We start from the raw sequence: 25,288 nt of genomic DNA, 5'->3' as shown, positions 1-25,288 counted from the left end.
CTGCATGGTCTCGCCAATGTACCACGCTTTGGGACATCCTTTCCTGCAGCATATGAGGTAGACAACGTTGGCCGAGTCGCACAAGTATGTACTGCGTACCTGGTGGGTGGTGTTCTCACGTGTAATGGTGGTATCCATGTTGATGATCTGGCACGTCTTGCAGAGATTGCCATGGCAGGGTTGTGTGGTGTTGTGGTCGCTGTTCTGAAGGCTGGGCAGTTTGCTGCAAACAATGGTTTGTTTGAGGTTGCGCAATTGTTTAAAGGCAAGTAGTGAGGGTGTGGGGATGACCGTGGCAAGATGTTCATCTTCATCGATGATGTGTTGAAGGCTGCGAAGAAGATGTCGTAGTTTCTCTGCTCCGGGAAAGTACTGGACAACGAAGGGTATTCTGTCGGTTGTGTCCCGTGTTTGTCTTCTGAGGAGGTTGGTGCGTTTCTTTGCAGTGGCGCGTTGGAACTGTCGATCGATGAGTCGAGCGCCATACCCCGTTCGTATGAGGGCATCTTTCAGTGTCTGTAGATGTTTGAAAAACGCTCCTCCTCGTCTGAGCAGATCCTGTGTATACGGAGGGCTTGTCCATAGGGGATGGCTTCTTTAATGTGTTTAGGGTGGAAGCTGGAGAAGTGGAGCATCGTGAGGTTATCCGTGGGCTTGCGGTAAAGTGAAGTGATGAGGTGACCGTCCTTGATAGAGATGAGTGTGTCTAAGAATGCAACTGATTTTGGAGAGTAGTCCATGGTGAGTCTGATGGTGGGATGGAACTTATTGGTGTCATCGTGTAGTCAGTGATTCTTCGCCGTGGGTCCAAAGGAAAAAAATGTCAATCCCCTTTAATATGTTATATACATCAATTGGATCTCCTCTCATTCTTCTAAACTCCAGCTAGTAACGACCTAAACTGGTAGACAAAGAGTGTAGATAAATAAGCTATAGTCTCGTAGAGGCAGAGACACCAGAAATTGTGATAGAGAATGAGGAAATAGAGACTTTGAACAAATATTTTGTGATTGTTTTCACAGTAGAATACAAGGGCCTGGACCTTGACTTCAGGGTACACCTGAAATCAACATGGGTGGAAGAAGATGTGAAACTCCCTCCTGTTCAAGATCGTGAAGTTAATGCAATATCACACTGGATGGATAATTAAAGCTAATTCACTGTGTTACGCATGTATCTGTCAGTTCGGTTCACATTGAGCGGGGGCAAGAACGTGGTGGACATCGGGTCCAATGAGGACACGGTGGAGAGGTTTGTAACTGGGGGGAAACAGCTTCCTGAGGGCTGCAGGAGTTGTGGGGAGGCTAAGGAAGCTTAATTCAACAATTGCAACGGGGTTTCGTAAACAGTAATGGCATAAGCATTACAAGGTCATGGAAAGAAGGAGGGCAAGTAAGATGGGCCAAGGGTGTCCTCATGCAGGAGATCAGTGCCAGGCACCATATTCTGATGCCCAGGGACAGCAAGAGGAGGCCTCCTCACCTGACAAGGAAGGCCTGGTCAGAGGTCGCCATCGAGGTCGCTGTCATAACATTGTGCACTGCACCGAGCTTCGGTGCCGCTAAAGGTTCAACGATCTTCTGCAGATGGCAAGATTAAGTGCAGAGATGGCATGGACCTGTGCGGAGAGGTGTAGTCAAATATCCGTTACCATTTATATTCAGGGGTCTGAGTGTGTATGCCAACTGGCCTGCAGTGTCAAAGCTGGAATGTCAGCCCAATAGGCCTCTGTGCATTGGAGGTGGAGGTGTGACACAGTGAAATGGCCTGCTGAATGGGGGGAGGGCGCACCCAGAATGGACCTGAAGGAAGATGGAACTTTAATGGGGCTTTCTATGGGTCCCTGTCAGGAGAAAACATGTTAGAATTTCGTAGAGCACCATTGAACAGGTGGGGAAGTCCCAAATCTACTTGTTCTCACAGAGGATGAAAGTGATGCCAGCTCCCTCCTCAGGTCTTGGTGAGATGGGGATCTGAGATGAAGAGTGCAGGTCCCAGATGCATTTGTCATGGGTATTGAGAACATCACAAGCTCCTCCCATCATAAAGTGAGCTGTCATAGTCAGACTATCTATTGAAGTTCCAATGCAGATGGGAAAATGCTGAATTTCTCCATTGTCTCATCAAGCCACCTAGCATGTACAGTTACGCCGATGCTTGAATTTACTAGTGTTGTGCCTTTCTTCCACAGATGCATCATCCCAGGAACCGCAGGCAACCCCAAAGACCCCCAGGAAGGCATCGCTCCCGAGTCACAGTGTCTCTCGGAAACAGGCACCAGCGCAGGTACTCACAGTCAGCATTTGGCTATTGTCTCGGTGGGTCTGCAGAGTCGTAAGGGCACATCAGACAACTGTGAGGAGGTGGCAGAGGCAGGTAGGTCCAAAGGTGCTGACAGTGGGAGCACAGCTGGAGGCCAGAACCGTGCTGAGTTCAAGGCAGGTGACAAGCCTCTGGAGATGTCCATCAGATGACAGATGCTGTAGGTACAGCGGGCTGTGCAGGGAGATCTGGCTGAAATCAATGAGGTGATGTGTGTACCACAGCTTCCGTCATTAAAGAGTCCATGGGGAATGTGAGCACTGCGTTGACAGAGAGCATTGAGCGCACAAACACCTCGATTGAGAGATTGGTGACTCTCATGGAGAGGCAACTTCAGGAATAGAATAAGGGGTTCCAGGGGTCATTCTTGGAGCTGCAATTTAACAGACTGGCTCTGACCTCAAGAAGCCACTGCCTCTTGATCAAGGACCTGATCTTTATGTCCTCTATCAATGGTGAGCAGGGAGATGCAAAAACACCTTACACTGGCGAACAAGCTGCCTGTTGTCTCTGTGGGCTCCTGTGAGGGTGCTCTGTGTAATATCTGCAATGTTAAGAGTTAATGTGATACTATATTCTCCCACCAGATGGAGCTGGGGAGCAGACCTATAAAAGGGAATGCCTCTCAGACTTCTGGGAGAAGGTGTAAGAAGGAGTAAGGAGAAGCTTAAAGTGTGACTTAAGATAAATCAGTAGTATAGAGTTCTGTAGCATATAGTATCGACTTATTTATTGTTAATACCTTGTAATGTGTTCAAATCATAATTTATGTAGTGTAAATAAACTAGCTTTGTTTGATAACATAGCTTGATGTTCTTTGGCTTTAATCCATCCTGAGAAACTCAACAACAAACATCATACCTTGGACAAGGGTAACAGCTCCTCTCTGCCAGTGGCTGCTGCATTTGTAAATGCTCCAATGACTGAGGAGTGCCCAGACATGGGATTGGATGCTCTCTCCCAATCGGAGCCAATTCAGTCTCTGGCGGCTAGAGGTCAACCATCAAGATCATGACAGTCACTCGGACAGCAAAGTCTGCAGGCAGACTCCAATGGCACTGACAGTTGGTGGGGGGAGAGGCACAGCAAGCTGCAGCACCTGCAGGCCTCAGTTTAAGGCATCTTGAGCACAAAGGGGGCATGTCATGGGTGACATTATTTGCTTTTATTATTTTTAAGCTTCTGCCCGGCACAGAAAATTTGTATGCATTTAATGGACTGGGCTTGCTGCATATTTTCAGTAGTGGCCAGATGCTGCATAGCTTCATAACTGTAGGGCATTGTGTGGTGCTGGAGATCTGGGTTGGGCTCTCAGTTAATGATTTTTTTGCAAAGAAGGCTGTGCCATTAGATTTAGTAAATATTGATGCCTTGGACACCTAGCTCAGGGTTTTCTGGATCAAAGCATCCCTGGTGTCCCGGTCTCCCTGAATGTTCATGTTGTCTGAATGTCCTCACCCTGTGCATTCCAAGGCTCTTTCTTTGACCTTCACTGTAGTCATCCTCCTGGGCCTGTGGAGCAGCCTCACTTTTCTTAGCTTTCATGGGACCTTCCTTAACAAGAGAAAGATTATGGAGGTCGCAGCACGTGGCAACTATGAGGAAGGCATGCTCTGAAGGATACTGCAATGCTCCACCGAATCGATCCAGGTATCTGAAGAGCACCTTCAGCAACGTAATGATCCTCTCCACCACCACCTTATAAAGATATAACTCCTGTTGTATCTCTCCTCAGCTTCAGTTCTTGGGCGATGTAGTGATCTCTGTATGTCAATATACATGATTAATACAGTAGTCCCCCGTTATACCGCGCTCCGCAATACCGCGGTTCGCGATATACCGCGGGGGGGCTGATGGACCCCAACTGTCAGTTGTGTCAATTTCAGCGGCCGGCTCCGGAGAGGGAAGCTGCTCTCTCACTGAAACAATCAGCCGGCCGCTGAAATTGACACTGCCCGCTGCTCTCTCCCTCCAATCCAACTTTTAAGTTTTAATGTTTCTGATTGGAGGGAGAGAGCAGGGCAGTGTGAATTTCAGCGGCCAGCTGATTGTTTCAGTGAGAGAGCAGCTTCCCTCTCCAGATCAAAGTGAGCCGGCCGCTGAAATTGACACTGCCCGCTGCTCTCTCCCTCCAATCAGAAACATTAAAACTTAAAAGTTGGATTGGAGGGAGAGAGCAGCGGGCAGTGTCAATTTCAGCGGCCGGCTCACTTTGATCCAGAGAGGGAAGCTGCTCTCTCACTGAAACAATCAGCTGGCCGCTGAAATTGACACTGCCGAGGGGGGGGCGTGTGTTGGGGGGGGGCAGAAGAGGGGGGCGGGTGTTTGGGGGGGAGAAGAGGGGGGGGCGGGGTGTTGTTGGGGGGGAGAAGAGGGGGGAGGGGCGGGTGTTGGGGGGACGGGGTTGTTGGGGGGGGGAGAAGAGGGGGGCGGGTGTTGGGGGGCGGGTGTTGGGGGGGAGAAGAGGGGGGGCGGGTGTTGGGGGGGGGAGAAGAGGGGGGGGGGTGTTGGGGGGGAGGAGAGGGGGGGGGGTGTTGGGGGGGAGAAGAGGGGGGGCGGAGTTGGGGGGGAGAAGAGGGGGGGGCGGGTGTTGGGGGGGAGAAGAGGGGGGCGGGTGTTGGGGGGGAGAAGGGGGGGGGGGTGTGGGGGGGGAAGAGGGGGGGGGGTGTTGGGGGGGAGAAGAGGGGGGGGCGGGTGTGGGGGGAGAGAAGAGGGGGGCGGGTGTTGGGGGGAGAAGAGGGGGGCGGGTGTTGGGGGGGGGAGATGAGGGGGGGGGTGTTGGGGGGGGAGATGAGGGGGGGCGGGTGTTGGGGGGGGAGAGAGGGGGGGCGGGTGTTGGGGGGGAGAAGAGGGGGGGAGGGTGTGGGGGGGGAGAAGAGGGGGGGGGGGGTGTTGGGGGGGAGAAGAGGGGGGGCGGGTGTTGGGGGGGAGAAGAGGGGGGGCGGGGTGTTGGGGGGGAGAAGAGGGGGGCGGGTGTTGGGGGTGGGAAGAGGGGGGGCGGGGTGTTGGGGGTGGAGAGAGGGGGGGCGGGTGTTGGGGGTGGAGAAGAGGGGGGGCGGGTGTTGGGGGTGGAGAAGAGGGGGGGGGGTGGTGTTGGGGGTGGAGAAGAGGGGGGGGGGTGTTGGGGTGGAGAAGAGGGGGGCGGGTGTTTGGGGTGGAGAGGAGGGGGGGCGGGTTGTTTGGGGGGAGAGGAGGGGGGGCGGGTGTTTGGGGGGAGCGGAGGGGGGGAGGGTGTTGGGGGGGAGAGGAGGGGGGGCGGGTGTTGGGGGGGAGAGGAGGGGGGGGGCGTGGTGTTGGGGGGGGAGAGGAGGGGGGGGCGGTGTTGGGGGGGGAGAGGAGGGGGGGCGGGTGTTGGGGGGGGAGAGGAGGGGGGCGGGTTGTTGGGGGGGAGAGGAGGGGGGGGGGTGTTGGGGGGGAGAGGGGGGGGTGTGTTGGGGGAGCGGAGTGGGGAGGAGGGGGGGGGGAGTGTTGGGGGGGAGAGGGGGGGGGCGGGTGTGGGGGGGACCCCCTGCGGATGTGGGGGGGACCCCCCCTGCGGGTGTGGGGGGGACCCCCCTGCGGGTGTGGGGGAGACCCCCCTGCGGGTGTGGGGGAGACCCCCCTGCGGGTGTTCGGGGAGAGAGGAGGGCCCTGCGGGTGTTGGGGGACGGGGGAGGAGAGGGGGGGGGGAGGGGGGGAGAGGGGGGGTTGGAGGGACGGGGCAAGCCGGAGGGTGAGGGGGGTGGGGTGGGGGGGGGGGGAGAGGAGGAGACAGAGCCCAGTGGGTGTGGGGGGAGAGAGGGGGCGAGCCGGAGGGTGTGGGGGGAGAGGGGTCTAGTTGGAGGATGTGGGGGCGAACCGGAGGGTGTGGGGGGAGAGGGGGCGAGCCGGAGGGTGTGGGGGGAGAGGGGGCGAGCCGGAGGTGTTGGGGGGGGAGAGGGGGCGAGCCGGAGGGTGTGGGGGGAGAGAGGTCTGGTTGGAGGATGTGGGGGGAGAGGGGGCAAGCGGAGGAAAAAAAAAGAAATTGACACTGCCGGCTGCTCTCTCCCTCCAATCAGAAACATTAAAACTTAAAAGTTGGATTGGAGGGAGAGAGCAGCCGGCAGTGTCAATTTCAGCGGCCGGCAGTGTCAATTTCAGCGGCCGGCTGATTATTTCACTGAGAGCAGCTTCTCTCCGGATCAAAGTGAGCCGGCCGCTGAAATTTTAATTGGATCCACGATGGGGGTTTTAAATTTATTTAAAAATCTATGCTAGCGCTTCCCATTGTGAGTCTACGGGGGTCTGACCTCTCCCCCCACCCCCGTAGACTAACAATGGGAAGCGCTAGCATAGATTTTAAAATAAATTTAAAACCCCCATCGTGGATATCCGCGGCTCGGTTACAACGCGGGTGGGGGTCTTGGACCCCAACACCCGCGTTATAAAGGGGGACTACTGTATATGTAATGCCAGTACAGGCAATTGAACATTAGAGGTCTCACTATCAGAACCTATATTAATGGTTTTCCCATTCTTTTCTGATAGCAGTGTGTGTCAGGGGTGAAGAGAGAACAGACATAGTAAAGCTAGAGAGAGAAGAAGTTATTTATTATCAAACCATTGTATTGTATAAGTTAATTAGTTATCTCTACAATTGTTTCTATATTTAATAGTTGTGTATTAAGTTAAAGAACTCACAATATTTATTTATATTACTCAATAAATTAGTTTATATTCAAAAGAAGACTATTACTCATTTCAACAACTCGGCTGGTTCAAGAGAATAATATATATATATATTACATAAAATAAAATAACATGGTACCAGGATAAATTAAGCTTTTAAGAAAGACTAGCAAAGAAATTGGAACAATAAAGAAGAAAAATCGGAATCAACTACTCGACGACGGAAGTCATCGTGAAATCGTAATCTTCGACGAAAACAGAATATTGATGGACCAAGTTCAAGCTCCAAGACATCTAAAGACCACTGGTAATCTGAATTTAAACTGGACATTGTTTTAAACAACAATTTCAACACTATCTGGAAGCAAGTGATTTAAATGCTGTATCTGAAGCAAGACGAATCGCGTTGCTTCTGTCCCTAGGAGGACCGCAAGCGATTGAAATTTATAACTCATTTAATTTTACTGCTACTCAAGATAAAACCATGTTTGATCAAATTATAGCAAAATTCGATGACCATTGCAAGATGCAAACTAATGACATTTTATAAAGATTAAGATGTAATAAGCGTGTTTAAAAAGTTGGTGAACCGATGAATAACTTTATAACAGTTCTGAAACTTCTCTCAAATTCCTGCAATTTTGTAATGCTGCATGATTCTAAGATTTGTGATCTGATAGTTTTTGTAATAAGAGATGAAAGCTTAAGGCAAGAACGTTTAAGGCAAAATTATTTAACACTAAAAATAACAATGGAAAAGTGTTTCTATCACGAACAATCAAAGAATCAGTATAATGAATACTTAGAAGCTGCCCGAAAATTGTAAAAAACAGTTTGAAAGCGACAAAATTCCAAATTGTTTGCCTCAAAAGGCACAACAATGCCTGAACTTCAACAAACAGTTGAAAAAAACTTTCGCAACACCATGGAACAAGCAGTTTGCAGCATAAAAAGTGAAGAACACAATGACATCTCCAAAATCAAAGATGATTACTACTCAGACATAGCTAAGTTATTTGGATATGATGATCATAGCATCAGCAACAAGGTTGAAAATGACTTCACACAGAGAGTGCTGACCGACTCCTTTGAGAGAAATCTGATCATCTTGGCAGAGAGAACACTGCTCGACTCCACAAAGAGAGAGATGAAAGACTCCCTCGAGAGAACGATGAAAGCCCCCATAGAGAGATCGTTGACAGACTCCAGAATGGAAGCAATTAAAGACTCCAGAGCGACAACCGTGCATGAAGATGACTATGCAGATCGATCCACCTTATTTGAGCAACTAGAAGAAGACTATGAAAGTCTACCCAGCTCCTTCAATCAACATTAAGAAGACAATGAAAGTCTACCCACTGTATGTGAGAATAGTGACAATGTGATCACAATCAACATACAATATGTGCAAAATCACAGCGAGAATAACAGATCTCAGCTCGACTATACAGAAGCACTCAACAATCAAATTAAAACTACTCATGAGTCCAGTGCGACCGCATCAATTAAAACCTCATCTACTCTTGACAACCTACAAGAGATCAAAGATGAAGAAAATCAACCAGAAATGACTGATATCAAAAAGCTCAATGAAACATCAAATACCACAAAGGACACTGATACAGAAAGCTTTGAGAGTGACTCAAATTTTCCACAAGGAACAGTCACTGAGCACAACAACAACAATGATAACAACAACAGAAACAATGAAACAACAACATGTACAACATGGTACAACTCTGCACAAAATAACAATATAACATGACATAAATGGCAAGAGTACAAACATTTTGTTCAGACCAACCAAATGTCATGCCAATGAATTTCAAGAATTCATATTTGCTCCAAGTCAAAGAACAACACAGTTTTCAAGGCAAATCACAGACAGTATCATTACCACAAGCACAAGAAAAATAGTCAAGGTCTGACATTGCTCATGTCATTATGATCTCTCCAAGATCTTATCATATTAAAACGTCAGATGACAACATCTATAGAAGAAATAATTGTGATCTACTTCAAGTCAAAGATCAAACACAGATTTTTCCTTATCTAGACTTACATCACAAAGTGTCAAAAACAAATTCAAGTCAACTAAATTTCAATCTGTCAAGCAACAAGGACATTAAAACGTCTTCTTCATCTGTGAAATTAAGAAGATCAACAAGGTCAAGAAGAAGACCAAATCAATTGAATTGTGAACTTTTACATAATTCTAGTAATTGCTGTACTATGTAACCACTGCATTCCACATGTAAAATGTTATTTTAATATTTGCAAGAAAATTTTAAAAAAAGGGGGATGTAGTGATCTCTGTGTATCAGTATACATGATTAATATATGTAATGCTAGTACAGGCAATTGAACACTAGAGGTCTCACTATCAGAACCTATATTAATGGTTTTCCCGCTCTTTCTGATAGCAGTGTGTATCAGGAGTGCAGAGAGAACAGACATAGTAAAGCTAGAGAGAGAAGTTATTTGTTAGCATTGTACTGTATAATTTAATTAGTTATCTCTATAATTGTTTCTTTATTTACTAGTTTAGTATTAAGTTAAAGAACTCACAATGTTTATTTATATTACTCAATAAATTAGTTCATATTTAAAAGAAGGCTATTACTCATTTCAAAACTTGGCTTGTTCAAGAGAGTAATATACATATTACGTAAGGTAATATAACAGGTGATAGAATGGGGTCATCAGCCACCAGTTCAAGGGACAGCCCTTATCACCCAGGAACCATCCATCCAATCTTGCAGGAGACATGAACAGCCTTGGTACCTGTGAGTGTTGCAAGAATAAAGAAAGTACAGCACAGGAATAGGCCCTTCGGCCATCCAAGCCTATGCCAATCATGATGCTCTAACTAGAAACAAAACCTTCTGCCCTTACTTGGTCCGTATCCCTCTATTTCGTTCCTATTCATGTACCATCTAAATGCCTCTTAAATGTTGCTATTGTGCCTGCTTCCATCATATCCTCTGGCAGCCCGTTCCAGGCACGCACCACTCTCTATGTGAAAAACATAACCCGCACATCTCTCTTAAACTTCCCCCCTTTCACCTTGAACCTGTGCCCTCTTGTGATTGACACTTCAACCCTTGGTAAAAGCCTCTGACTACCCACCCTATCTATGCCTCCCCTCAGCCTCCATCTTTCCAGTGAAAGCAATCCTAGTTTATTCAACCTCTCCTCATAGCCAACAACCTCGAGACCAGGCAACATCCTGATGAATCTTCTTTGCACTATCTCCAAAGCTTCCACCTCCTTCTGATATTGTGGTGAACAAAACTGCACGCAATACTCCAAATGCGGCCTAACCAAGATTTTATATAGCTGCAACATGATTTCCTAACTCTTGTACTCAATGCCCCGGCTGATGAAAGCAAGCATACCATGTGCCTTCTTAATCATCTTGGCCACCTGTGTTGCCACTTTTAAGGAACTGTGGACCTGCACACCCACATTCCTCTGTATGCTAATGTTCCTAAGGTTTCTGCCATTTACAGTATAATTCATATCTAGATTTGATCATTAAAATGCATCACCTTGCATTTGTCCGGATTAAACTCCATCTGCCATTTGTGTTCCCCAGTCTCCAATTTATCTATATCCTGTTGCATCCCCTGACAATCTTCGACACTATCAGCAACTCCGCCAAACAGGCCAGATGGTGGGGGGGTGAATATAATGTGACATGAAGCCAAGGTCCCGGTTGAGGCCGTACTCATGTGTGCGGGACTTGGCTATCAGTTTCTGCTCGGCGATTCTGCGTTGTTGTGCGTCCTGAAGGCCACCTTGGAGAATGTTTACTCAAAGATCAGAGGCTGAATGGCCTTGACTGCTGAAGTGTTCCCCGACGGAAGGGAACATTCCTGCCTGGCGATTGTCGCCGATGTCCATTCACGGTGTCCGCGATGAACATTTGGCTGGGTCAATCACACCCCTGACCCCTGAATGTAAACTTCTGGCCAAGAATTACAGACCCAAGACAAGTGAAGCGTGCAAATACCTCTGCCACGCTGTCTTAACTTAGTGTTTTTACAGTTTTGGAGGATTTTCCCTGCCTGGTTTATGCACTGCAACAAAAAAGCTCCAAAAATAAATATTTTTGTTAATAGCTTCCATCTCACTGTAGATGCTTAAGGTCAATCCATATCCAATAACTTGCTTTGAAAATTCTGTTCATATTTTGACAACTGTGACAAATTGCGCTACAGTAGCCAAGAAAATCCATGACATTCTAAAATAATCAATAACATTCTCTATTTTAATATTCCACAGAAAAGTCATTTTTCACTATTTCTCAATGTTAATGGATCCTTTAAAAATTCCAGTATCAGTTGTTATGGGCCAGAGTTTAGAAAACGCCAAAATATATCGTGGAGTTCACCTGACCTACAACTGTTTAATGATTTTGGTTATGGTGAGCACAAGGGCCTGCCATTCAGGTGTTATTCAACAGAGGCCTTAAGCACTTTTAATCAAAACAAGCTTTATTCAACATTTTTATTAACACACACAGTAAGCATTTTTATCAACTTCTGACATAAATACCCCACACAGCGACGGTAATCTATGTATAACACTAAATAAATTCTCCCCTTTAGCTGTTCCAATTTAATAACAAGATCCCATAAACCAGTACCCCCTTTCCTAAGGTGTGGCCCAGCCCACAGCACTCAAGACCTGGTATGGATATACTTGTTTCCTTGCCAAAACAGCAGGTTTGAATTCCTTCCAGAAAAAAGCTATTTCTCAAGTTATCAAGCAGTCTGGAAACAGCTTTTAAAATGAAGATAGCGAGACAGGCCAAGATACTTATTTTTCTGAGTACGGCAGCCAAATGTGAAAACGAAAGCAAAAACTCAGAGCCACCAAAACAGCCCCAAACCAAAGCAAAAGTAAAACCAACTCCCAGAGCCACAGCCCAGCTCCACCCACACAATGACATCACTGAGGCCATATGATAAGACAAAAACATTTCTTAAAGGGACACTCACATGACTACCTTCGCCCAAAGTCGGTTCTTCCTTGGGCTATATTCTAACTGTGTGCCAGGTTTTGTTGAAGTCCATACATTAGTTTTTGAGATATTGAGCGTGATTTAACAGGTCAAAAACAGAGTCCGGTTTCGGCCTCGTATTGCCCGACTCGGGGTGTTTCTCGAGGTGTTTAGCGGGGTGTTTCTCGATGCCTGCAGCACCGAGAACGACAGCGCTATTTAACAGCACTTTGCCATTTTATTTTTGGCCTTGACAAGGAATACCCAGCCAGGCAGCACTCTCATAATTTTCTGTGCTGACGAGTTCAGCTCGCTAGTACAGGAAGAGTATTCGTGGATCGGGGCCACCCTGAACTTTCAACCCCCCCATCAGCCACCCCACCTTGACCTCCGGATTCCCCACTGCACCCAATTTATCTCTTATGGGGTCCTCGCCCTCAACCCCTCACCCCACCTTTTAAGGGCAAGGCTCCCCCAAGCCCAATCACTGGCATAGGCAACCTGGCAAATGGCTCCCAGGCAACTTGAAACTGCCAGTCTAACACCCCGACAGTTCCCCTTCCAGGGTGGCAGTGCCAGGTCTTAGTGGTAGTGCCATGGTACCACCCTGCCCAGAGCCCCACCACCCAGTGAAGAGTCTCTAATGGCCTGCGAGACCCACCAGGTGCCTTTACACCTGGTCCACATTTACGGAAACCAGTGCTAAACGGCATCATGGCAAGGTCTCCCAAGGAAGGCCGTTAGTTCCTGATCTCCGGGAGAATACAGCGCAGAAGTATTTAAATAAGCCTGAAGATTCACTTAACTATATTAATCTGTATCTCGCCTTGCGAGGGCGTGACGTCTTCAAAAGCTCACAAGGTGTCTCGAGCATTGCGAATCTCACGAGAGGACCCTCGCGAGATTCAATGGCCTTGTTGCGTCACCAAGTCGGGCGATACGAGGTCATTAAATTGTGCCCTCATTGTTTACAGACAAATACACAGGGGTGGAAGCATTACCTCCGCCCATTTTTAGTGGCAAACACAATAAAGGGGAACCAAGAGGCCACTGAGAATAAAGAACTTAAAGTAATTACTATTAGCTTGGAAAAAAAATTAGAGGTTTAAGGGCCAAAGCCAAAAAATTCCCAGGACCTGATGGCTTCCATCCTAGGGGTTTAAAAGTGCCAGCTGCAGCGAAAATGGCCGCACTGGACATGATTTCCCCAAGTTCCCTAGATTCTATAACCCCAACAGATTAGAAGTTAGCAAATGTCACATTGCTTTTAATGGAGGGTGAGGGAAAACATGGGAATACAGGCCAGATGGTCCGTCAACACTGGTCTAGAAAATGCTAGCATCTATTATTAAGGAAATCTTGACCATGGATAAGGTTCTATGTAAGGGAAATTGCATTTGACAACTTTTTTTAGTGCTTGGGCCTCAACAATTTACAATCTATGTTCATGACTTGGACAAATAGACTGAGAGAAATGAATCCAAGTTTGCTGATGATACAAGGCTAGATGGAAACAAAGGTGTGAAGACAAAATGACATGTTGCAGTGCCAAAGGAGGGCATTCGGCCCATTGTGCCTGCATTGGCTCTCCAAATGAGCATTCTGACTTTGGCTACTCCCCTGTCTTTTCTCTGAACCCTGGTACATTGTTTCTAATCTAATAATCATTTAAAGCCTTCTTGCATGCCCCTATTGACCCTACCTCCACTACATCTCCAGGCAGTGCATTCCAGAACTGAACCACTTGCAGTGTGAAAAATAATTTTTCTCACATCACATTTTCTTATAAGATTATTTCTTAAATCTGTGCCCTCTCATTACTGATCCTTTTATGAGCGGGAACATTTTCTACTTACCTACACTGGCCAACCCCCGAATGATTTCAAACATCTCTTATCAAATCTCCTCTTAGCCTTATTCTCCCCGAGGGCAACAGTCCCAAACTCTCCAATCTATCTTCATAACTGAAGTTTATCTTCCCTGGAACCACTCTTGTAAACATGTTCTGCGCTCTCTCCAATGTGTTGACATCCTTCCTATAGAGTGGCATCTAAAACTGTACACAATTCTCCATCTGAATTCAAACTAGTGTCTTGTATAAGTTCAGCATAACTACTTTGATCTTGTACTCTACGCTCCTTTTAATGAAACCCAGGATACTGCACGCTTGATTAACTGCTCTCTCCACCTGTCCTGCCACCTTCAATGATTTATGCACATATGCACCCAGGTCCCTCTGCTCCTGCACCCCCTTAAGAATTGTACCCCTTATTTCAGATTGGCTGCCCATGTTCTTCCTACCAACGCATCACCTCACACTTCTCGATATTGAACTTCATCCACCACCTATCTGCCCACACCACCAACTTGTCTATGACTTTTTGAAGTTCTACACTGTCCTCCTCATAGTTTATGATGCTTCCATGTTTCATGTCATCTGTAAACTTTGAAATTGTCTGCTGTACACCAAGATCTATGATGTGGAGATGTTGGCGCTGGACTGGGGTGAGCACAGTAAGAAGTCTTAAACACCAGGTTAAAGTCCAACAGGTTTGTTTCGAATCACTGGCTTTCGAAGCACTGCCACTTCCTCAGGTTCATTCACCTGAGGAAGGAGCAGTGCTTCGAAAGCTAGTGATTTGAAACAAACCTGTTGGACTTGAACCTGATGTTGTAAGACTTCTTACCGTGCTCACCAAGATCTAGATCACTAATATATATCAGGGAAAGTAAGGGTCCCAATATCGACTCCTGGGGAACTCTTCTACAAACCTTCCTCCAGCCTAAAAAATATCCATTAGCTATTACTTTCTTTTCTATTACTCAGCCAATTTTCTATCCATGTTGCTATTGTCCTTTTTATTCTATGAGCTCTAACTTTGCTCACAAGTCTATTGTGTGGCACTGTATCAAATGCCTTTTGAAATCCATGTACACCACATCAATAGCATTACATTTATTGACCCTTTCTGTTACCCCCCTCAAAAATTTTCAGCAAGTGAATTAAACACGATTTCCACATTAGAATTCCATGCCGTCACAAAGAAGCTGCATAAACATAGACAATTGAAATGAAAGGGCATCAAGGTGGTAGATGGGAACTGATGTGGGGAAGTTTGAGGCTATAACATCAAAAAGAAGAGTATTTTTAGAGATGTGAAACTTCTAAATGTTGATGTTCAGAGAAACTTGGGTATACTTGTACAAAGAACACAAAACATATCCACCATCTACAAGTCACAAGTCAGGAGTGTGATGGAATACTTTCCACTTGCGTAAGTGCAACTTGAATAACACTCAAGAAACTTTACACCATCCAGGAAAAAGCAATCTGCTTGCTTGACATCCCATCCATCACGTAAACTCTCTCCATCATAGCACACCGTAGCAGCAGTGCATACTATCTACAAGATGCACTGCAGCAATTTTCAAAGCCTCTTTCATCTGCACCATCCAAACCTACAACCGCCACCACCTAGAAGGACAAGGGAAGCAGCCGCATGGAAACACCACAACCTGTAGGTCCTCTCCAGGTCATATACCACCTTGACTTGGAATTATCCTGCTGTTCCTTCACTGTCACTGGGTCAAACACCTGGAACTCCTCTATGGCTGTACTTACAGCATACGAATTGTAGCAGTTCACGAAGGTGGATGATCAACACCTTCTCAAGGGCAATAGGAATGGGCTATAAGTGCTGGCTTGACCAGTAATGCTCACATCCTCTCAAAGAATTTAAAAAAATTGTTGACCTTTATTGCAAGAGGACAGAAGTACAAGAACAATAGATTTTGGTACAATTGTATAAGCCTTTGGTGAGACTACACTTCGAGTACTATGTGCAGCTCTGGGGCGGCATTCTCCATTGGCTGACAGCGAAATCGGAAAACGCGATTGGGCGGAGAATAGATTCCAATGGCAAAATCACGGCAAGTGCCGAGTTGATGCCAAATCGTGATTTTCCGTCACCTCGACAGTGGCGTCAATGCATATCGGAACGCACGTGCAGTAGACACTGTTTACATATCATTAACGGGCCTGACCCTAAATTCTCCAGGGCCTCCGCGATTCTCCGCCTCCGATGGGCTGACTTCCCGAGAGCACATCTGGCACCGCGGAGTATGGGAGAGGACACCCGCTCCCGGTGGCGTCAAGGTGACGGTTGCCTTGAACTTTTACAGACGGGGTCCTTCCAGTCGCTGAGTGGAGACCTGTCCGGGACCTCTCAGACTTTGGTGCACAGGGGCATCTGTGCCGTCATGGTAGCCCTATATGCCCAGGTGGCTCAATCAATGCATCCATTTCAATGTGGCCGTGCCCACCAAACTGCCTGAAAGGGGTCACACTCGATAAACGTACAGCTGATATGTGACCATCAGCTACGCATCAATCACCTTTGTGCCCGATACCCGGGCAGTGTGCACGACGTCTTCATCCTGCACACTCGACGATTCCTGACATGTTTAAGATGCCGCCCCCCCGGCTGGGAGGTTGGCTCCTGGGTGACAGGGGTTATCCACTGGCTGATGACATCGGAGGTCACAGACCGATGCGGAGACCCACTACAACGATGCCCGTACAATTACTTCCTTAATCAAGAGGTGCTTCGGCTTCCTGGTCAGGTGCCTGGATTGCTGTGGAGGTGCCCTGCATACGACGCTGGTAGAGTCGTCCACAGCGTGACACCTGCTGTGTCCTCCACAATACTATGCAGCAGAGAGACGACATGCTAGAGGAGGAGGATGTGGGGGAGGGCGAGGGTGAGCAGGACATGGGGCTCATGCAGGCATGGGAAGCCGCACGATGTGTGCACCAGGGCAGCGCACATGGGACGCTTTGATCGCCTCTAGGTTCATCTACTAGATGGAGGGGGGGTACGGACACCGCATCCCAACCCCACACCACCCCCCCTTCATTCCCCAGCTGCCCCCCCTGCTTGCAGCCCCCTCCATGATACATACCTGCAGCACCATGGGGTGGGTTGGCAGTATCGCCGGGTCTGGTCCATGGGATGGAGGATGATGACAATCCCGCTCTGTGATGAGCTCTGGTACTTTGCATCGTCTGACTCCTGCCCACGGTAGCACTTTCCACCGCCCACCTGGGAGATCCCTGCATGTGAGCTGGCCATTCCATTACATGGTCCCATCGGATCCCTGGGTTGACGGCTGTGGAGACGGTCAGAGGGGGTGCCCAGACCATCCACAATGCCAGCCTATTCCCACACCCTCTCCCGCATCCTCTCTCTAGCCAGCTCAGAATAGCAGAACAGCTAACCTTTACACCTATCAGACAGAGCACAGAAGCAGGTTGTAACAGGTGTTTAATGTGTCACATATGTACAGCTTTGTGCCCTAGCCCCTATAGCTAAACTGTGACCTGCACGCATGCCAACTTAAGTGGTGTCTAACTTTTTAGCCTTATGGACCCTAACATTACATCTGGGATACTGCCAACCCAGGTGGTTCCCCAGATGGTACAGCAGGAATAAAGACGGCCAGCTGTGATTCCTGCCCTGCGACCTGGATCCCCGTTGTCGGGTGACTTCTGGGACGACCAGGCCTGGATGTACCCGGCTCCTGCTCGGGTCTCTCAGGTGGCGTGTATCCACTCTGTTCTGCCCGCTCCCCACCAGATGCACCAGGGACAGGAGGGGAAGGGAGCGTCCGAGGCACTGCGGTATTCCGGTAACTCCCCTGCAGGAGTCACTGGCATGGCCCCATCACCTCCTGTTCTCTCAGGGTGGCCGATGGTTCCCCGGCTACTGCATAGGAAGGGATGCGAGCGGAGCTATTCCCTAAGGCTTCCCCGCCGCCTGACACTACCAGTCCTGGAGACCCGCTCTGACCTCAACAGGGTCTGCACGCTTGCATCATGGAGCACAGGGAGTGAACCATCTCTGTCTGGGACTCTGCTACATCACGCTGCGACTGTGCTACCACCTTCTGGGTTTGTGTAACCTAGTGACTGCACCATTTCCCCCTGGGACTGGGCCACCTCCCTCTGTGTCTGTGCCACGTTGGCCAGCGCCTGGGCAATGCTGCCGACGTTCTCAGCCATGGCCTGCTGTGACTGGGCCATGCCCAGGAGGGCCATTGCGATGACCAGGTGGCTCTGAGACATGGCTGCCTGTAAGATGACAACTCTGTACTGGACCTCAGCCAGCGCCTGCACAGAATAGTTCATGCCGTGGCCATGCTGATCCATGACCGAAACGGTCGCCTCCAATGCATCCACCGTGGACGCCACATGTGCGATGTTGGTCTGGGTGGCACACATTGTCAGCATCACCTCCTGCTTCGGTTGGACTCCTCCAACTGCACCTGCAGGTGCTGGATGCTCGCCGACATCCCCTCATGTAGGTCCTGGCTTTGCTACTGTATCTCACAATGGATGGGACTGTCTGTTCCAGAAGTCATCTGGATAACAGCTAGCCCCTGGGCTCGGCCTTCCATCCAATCATCAGCCCCATCGGGTGTTCCTATCTCCACCTCCTGTTCCAGATCAGCTGTTTCATAGAATTTACAGTGCAGAAGGAGGCCATTTGGCCCATCGAGTCTGCACCTTTCTTGGAAAGAGCACCCTACCCAAGCCCACATCTCCACCCTATCCCTATTACCTAGTACCCCACCCAACACTAAGGGCAATTTTGGACACTAAGGGCAATTTAGCATGGCCAATCCACCTAACCTGCACATCTTTGGACTGTGGGAGGAAACCAGCGCACCCGGAGGAAACCCACACACATGGGGAGAATGTGCAGACTCTGTACAGACAGTGACCCAAGCCGGGAAACGAACCTGGGACCCTGGAGCTGTGAAGCAATTGTGCTAATCACAATGCTACCGTGCTGCCTGTGGTGAGCACCAGATAGTGTCCCAGGATCCTCTTCACTAAAGTGCTGAACCGAGGTGAGTGTCTCTGGGATGGTGGATGGTGTTGGAGACAGCTGTGATGGGAAATCTGTGTCATCCTCCGATTTGAGCTCTGGGGTGTCCTGAGTCTCGGGCGAGGGCTGGTTTCTGAGTTGCTCTCCCTGTCACTGCTCGACTCACGGAGGGGCTTGGGCTGTGGAACTGGCTGGGGACGGGGTGCTGCAGGTGCACCCCCCCATCTACAGCAGGTCCTGCAAGACACAAGACAAACTCATGATTAGACACGGCTGGGGAGTGGTGGAGATGGGCGTGTGGAGGGAGTGGGGGTGGTGTAGGGGTGAAGGTGGTGTGGGAGTGAGGCTTGTGTGGAGGTGGTGTGGTGTGGGGGTAGTATAGGGTGGGAGGAGTTGACACATGTCCTGGGGAACTGCAACTAAGCCGGGTCCTACTTCCTCGCCTGTGGCTGAACTCCACCTCGGCGACTTCCCATTCCATCGGTCCGCCGACCATGGCCAGAGCCCTCTGCTCTGCCACAGTGAGGGGCCACAGATCTGGCCCTTCCTGTCTTCTCCTGCTCCCAGCGGTGTTGCCCGCTGCGCTGACGGCCTCTGCCACCTGCACCCTGGCACAGCGAACGGCTGGCAGCCTCCTTCCTGGGCATAGACACAGAGTTGTCCGCCTCTCCTTCACCACATCCAAGAGGATCTTCAACTTGGCATCATGAAACCTCGGGGCCGCTCTCATCACTGGCATCTTGCTCCTGGGATGGTGTGTGTGGGGAGTGCAGTGTGTATATGTGGCTCCTGAGTGCCAATCATGGGACTGGCAAATTCAGCAAATTCAGTTTTTCTGTCGTTAAAGTCCACGAATTCTGCGTTGACGTCATAATTTAGACGCAGAAACTGAGAATCCCGTCCCTTGTCTCTGAATCAGAGGAAGGATATACTTGCCTTGATGGCAGGACAGTAAAGGTTCACCAGATCAGTTCCAAGAAGTTGGCCTATGATGAAACGGCGAGTAAATTGGGCCTGTACTCTCAGGAGTTTATAGGAGTGTGAGGTGTTCTCACTGAGATTCTGAAGGGGCTTAACAAGGTAGACACTGATAAGGGGTCAATCGTTGAGGGCTGAGATGAGGAGAAATTGATTCACTCAGAGGTTGTAAATTCTTAGAACTTTCTGTCTCAGAGAATCGTGGATGCTCCACCATTAAATACAATCAAGGTGGAGGGAGGCAGATTTTTCATCACTCAGGGAACCAAGCAATATGGGAAGCAAGCAGGAAAGTGAACATGAGGCAGATGATCAGTCGTGATCTTATTGAGCAGCACAGCAAGCTCAACAGGGGCAAATGTTCTACTTTTGCTCCTATTTCTTATGTTCGAAAGAAAAGAATAAAATGACAATAGAAATAATACGTAAAAGCTGGGGTGAAAATCCAGCAGGCATTCATTGTCATCTGAAAGGAAGTTCTTCTGAAGAATAAATAGTAAAGCCCGGTAATTTCAGCAGATCACAAATTTTTAAATTTGTGTAAAATCAAACTATTATTAAATCTGACAAAGAGTCATCGGACTCGAAATGTTAGCTCTTTTCTCTCCCTACAGATGCTGCCAGACTTGCTGAGATTTTCCAGCATTGTCCCTTTCGTATTAAATGTAACAATATTTTCTGCATAAAAATCAGCTGTTTCTCTGCTGATAATGTGGTCCTTCTATCCAAATCAGTGACCAATTATTCCTTTATGTAAAAGTGTTCCTGATTGCGGACACTAACACAATTGGGTGTTAAAGCTTCCTCCATCTAATTACCCTTGAGCTTCTTTGCAAATGAATAATTACACTGATCTGTGCACTAATAGATCCTGCAGAAAGGGTAATAAATTATTTCCAAATAAGATAAAATCAAGCGTGACATTGCCTAATTAATTTCACTGAGTTTTTTTGTGAAAATATGGGCTTCCGCTGGGAGATGGGCTCTTCATTGAGTGACTGATAACATGTGATATGTAGGAAGTAAAGAGCCCACCTGCATTTTGTCTGGAGGCTGACAGCTTCTTGTAACCAGGTAGGTGATAATCTATCTTCCAGCTCAGTTCCCTTGCCGTACGCTCCTTCTGTACAAAGCAGCCAATGAAATGCAATTATATCATTTTTTTTATAAAGATGCTTAGCCTAGTTTTTCCTATCAAACCAAAGGATTTTTACATACAAAATTTTTAAGTTGATGCAGAATAGCAAAGCTCCCTGCAGCTATGAATTGTGATACAGACAAATGGATGGGACATTAGTTTGGTCCTTGAACGCACTTGATTCCCTGTCATAAGCTGCAGGTTCATGCCTGCTTTCCTCCCCATTCAATTTCAGTCATGTAATGGTGGCAGATGAGACCATATTGCTCCCCACAGAGTAAAAAAGCAAGGAAGTTATGCTGAACCATTATAAGACCCTGGTTAGGTTACATCTGGAAATGTGTTCACTTCTAACCATCACACTTTAGGAAGGATGTGAAAAGGCTTTAGCGATGGTGGAGGGATTCATTCCAGGGATGCAAATCTTCGGCTGTCCAGACTTGCTAAGTTGTGTTGTTTGCCTGAGAGTATAGAATGTTAAAGGGATATTTCATAGCGGCGTTCAAAGTACTGAATAGTTTTGAGCCGCATGGTGGCAACAGTGGTTCGCACTTCTGCCTCACAGAGGCAGGGACCCAGTTCAATTCCGGCCTCAGGTGACTGTGTGGAGTTTGCACTTTCTCCCCATGTCTGCGTGGGTTTCCTCCGGGTGCTCCGGTTTCCTCCCACAGTTCAAAGATGAGCAGGTTAGGTGGATTGGCCATGCTACATTGTCCCTCAGTGTCCAGAGATGTGTAGGTGAGGCGAAAGGGTTATAGGAATAGGGCAGGGAAGTGGGCTTGGGTGGAGTGCTCTTTCAGAGGGTAGGTGCAGACTCAATGGGCCAAATTGCCTCCTTCTGCACTGTAGGGATTCTATGAAATAGGGAGAATTGTTTGCAGTGGTGAAGAGGTTCTCCATTTGATGATTCTATGTTTGGTCGCCCCTCGAGTAGCTCACCCAAGTAGTCAATCTTGATGTCAAGCTCAGGCAGTAAATAGAAGCAGTAAATCCGAGTCTATCACTACCACTGTTGCTCCCATCTGAATTTGTGCATTCCAGCAATGAGAAAGCAATTATGAGCACATGTTGTGGACTATTGCCCCCCCCCCCCCCCCCCCCCCCAAACACACACACACACCCAGTCCTGGGGTGCTTAACAACAATTGCAACATCTTGATGACTGTAAAAGTGAGGAAATTGGGAAAAGATTTCTGATATTTTGGCAAAGCATCAAGTCGGGCAGGTTGTGGCAGTTTTTCAATCCGTATCTTTACCACTTAGAGAGAAAAAATATTTTCTCAGGTTTCATGCTACCTCGATGAAGGGTGGAATCTGATTTGACCATCCCCCCCAGGCTGAGTGCTTCAATTACTGGGGAGTTCCAGTTAAATACCTCCCCAGTACCTGCTCCAAGTCCAAAGCAGAGGATGGCTGCTGGGAAGGCAGTGCCAAAATTTTCAGACCGATACCTGGCCAGAATGTGGACGTGATGGAGGCGAGACTGCAGATCCTTTACCCTCAGGCGGGGAGAGGACCCTCCAGTTAGCCAACAACTCAGCATGGGCAGCAGTGGCAGCACTGGTAAACACTAACCCTGCAAAAGAGGTCGCGAGTGCAGTGCAGGACGAGAATGAATGGCCTCCTCAGTTCAGCCAAGGGTAAGTCACTGTTCCCATCAATCGTTGTTCACCCACTCACACACACCTAAAGCATGACATGATTACTCTCTCCATTTATTCTCCTGCAGAAAAAGCTGCCTCACAACAGTTGGGAGAGAGCACCAAAGGGCGGACGAATGGCAAAATTTCCTGAGAGGACTGTCTCCCTGGCCGGGGAGATGGGCAGGAGAAAGAAAATTAATGGTGGATGTTGAGTCTGGAGAAGGGTGTATAGATAGCTTGGGTCACATTGAGATCCAAAAAGAAAATGTGTTGGACATCTGGAAAAATATTACGGTGGATAAGTCCCCAGGGCCTGATGGGATCTACCCCAGAATACTGAAGGAGGCAGGTGTTGTCAGGTGATGTCCCAGAGGACTGGAGAATAGCCAATGTTGTTCCTTTGTTTAAGAAGGGTAGCAAGGATAATCCAGGGAACTACAGGCCGGTGAGCCTTACGTCATTACTGGAGAGAATTCTTCGAGAAAGGATCTACTCTCATTTGGAAGCAAGTGGACGTATTAGCGAGAGGCAGCACTGTTTTGTGAAGGGGAGGTCATGTCTCACTAATTTGATAGAGTTTTTCAAGCAGGTCACAAAGATGATTGATGCAGGTAGGGCAGTGGATGTTGTCGACATGGACTTCAGTAAGGCCTTTGACAAGGTCCCTCATGGTAGACTGGTACAAAAGGTGAAGTCACACGGGATCAGGGGTGAGCTGGCAAGGTGGATACAGAATTGGCTCGGTCATAGAAGGCAGAGAGTAGCAATGGAAAGGTGCTTTTCTGATTGGAGGACTGTGATTTGTGGTGTTCCGCAGGGATCAGTGCTGGGTCCTTTGCTGTTCGTAGTATATATAAATGATTTGGAGGAATGTAATTGGTCTGATAAGTAAATTTGCGGATGACACAAAGGTTGGCGAAATTGCAGATAGCGATGAGGATTGTCAAGAGGATACAGCAGGATTTAGATCGCTTGGAGTCGAGGGGGGAGAGATGGCAGATGGAGTTTAATCCGGACAAATGTGAGGTAATGCATTTTGGAAGGTCTAATACAGGTAGGGAATATACAGTGAATGGTAGAATCCTCAAGAGTATTGACAGTCAGAGAGATCTATGTGTACAGGTCCACAGATCACTGAAAGGAACAACACAGGTGGAGAAGGTAGTCAAGAAGGCATACGGCATGTTTGCCTTCATTGGCCAGGGCATTGAGTATAAAAATTGGTCGATCATGTTGCAGCTGTGTAGAGCCTTAGTTAGGCCACACTTGGAGTATAGTGTTCAATTCTGGTCACCACACTACCAGGAGGATGTGGAGGCTTTAGAGAGGGTGCAGAAGAGATATACCAGGATGTTGCCTGGTATGGAGGGCATTAGCTATGATGAGAAGTTGAATAAACTTGGTTTGTTCTCACTGGAACGATGGAAGTTGAGGGGGTGACCTGATAGAGGTCTACAAAATTATGAGGGGCATAGACAGAGTAGATAGTCAGAGACATTTTCCCAGGGAAGAGTGGTCAATTACTAGGAGGCATAGGTTTAAGGTGTGGGGCGCAAGGTTTAGAGGAGATGTACGAGGTGGGTGCCTGGAACTCGCTGCCGGAGGAGGCGGTGGAAGCAGGGATGATAGTGACATTTAAGGGGCATCTTGACAAATACATGAATAGGATGGGAATAGAGGGATATGGACCCCGGAAGTGATGAATACTTTAGTTTAGACGGGCAGTATGGTCGGCGCAGGCCTGGAGGGCCGAAGGGCCTGTTCCTGTGCTGTACTTTTCTTTGTTCTTTGACTCACAGCTCCATCATCTCGCCAAACTCAAGTGAGTTCTATTTATTATATCCTTCTGCCACTTTCATAAACTAATGTCATCTCCCTTCTCCTGCAAGCACAGCAGGTCACAAAGCAGCCAGACCACTTCAAGCTGGGTCAGCCCAGACAACTGTTTCAAGGATTTTTTGGATGTGCACCTGAAAGAGGTGTCACAACTTTTAGCCGCACCCTCCATCACATTCGGCACGGTAGCACAGTGGTCAGCACTGCTGCTTCACAGCGCCAGGGTCCCAGGTTCGATTCCCAGCTTGGGTTACTGTCTGTGCGGAGACTGCATGTCCTCTCTGTGCCTGTGTGGGTTCCCTCCTCGTGCTCCAATTTCCTCTCACAAGTCCCACAGACGTGCTTGTCAGGTGAATTGGACATTCTGAATTCTCTCTCTGTGAACACAAAAAGGTGCCTGAGTGTAGCAACTAGGGGATTTTCACAGTACTTTAATGCAGTGTTAAAGTAAGCCCACTTGTGAAAATAATAAAGATTATTATTGTTATCAGTGCACAGCCAAACCTCGGTGGGTCTTAGTAGTAGAGAGACTTCAGGGTCACAACTGAAGGGCAGCACGGTAGCATGGTGGTTAGCATCAATGCTTCACAGCTCCAGGGTCCCAGGTTCGATTCCTGGCTGGGTCACTGTGCGGAGTCTGCACGTCCTCCCCGTGTGTGCGTGGGTTTCCTCCGGGTGCTCCGGTTTCCTCCCACAGTCCAAAGATGTGCGGGTTAGGTGGATTGGCCAGGCTAAATTGCCCTTAGTGTCCTAAAAAATAATGTTAATGGGGGTTGTTGGGTTACTGGTATAGGGTGGATACGTGGGCTTGAGTAGGGTGATCATT

The 25,288-nt window shown here is 48.2% G+C and overlaps 1 protein-coding gene across 2 annotated transcripts in view; it reads right to left on the bottom strand.

The window, feature by feature from the left end:
* LOC119958485 overlaps window positions 1–25,288 on the bottom strand; it is a 705,387-nt gene that overhangs the window by 78,488 nt on the left and 601,611 nt on the right. For both annotated transcript variants that reach the window (XM_038787045.1, XM_038787049.1), the window contains one exon: window positions 20,881–20,968. In XM_038787045.1, coding sequence (XP_038642973.1) covers window positions 20,881–20,968 — 88 coding nt within the window. The remainder of the gene's footprint in view (window positions 1–20,880; window positions 20,969–25,288) is intronic.

Source organism: Scyliorhinus canicula, chromosome 2, assembly GCF_902713615.1.
Source record: "Scyliorhinus canicula chromosome 2, sScyCan1.1, whole genome shotgun sequence".
NCBI classification, from domain to species: domain Eukaryota; kingdom Metazoa; phylum Chordata; class Chondrichthyes; order Carcharhiniformes; family Scyliorhinidae; genus Scyliorhinus; species Scyliorhinus canicula.
This window is presented reverse-complemented; position numbering and strand designations above follow the sequence as displayed.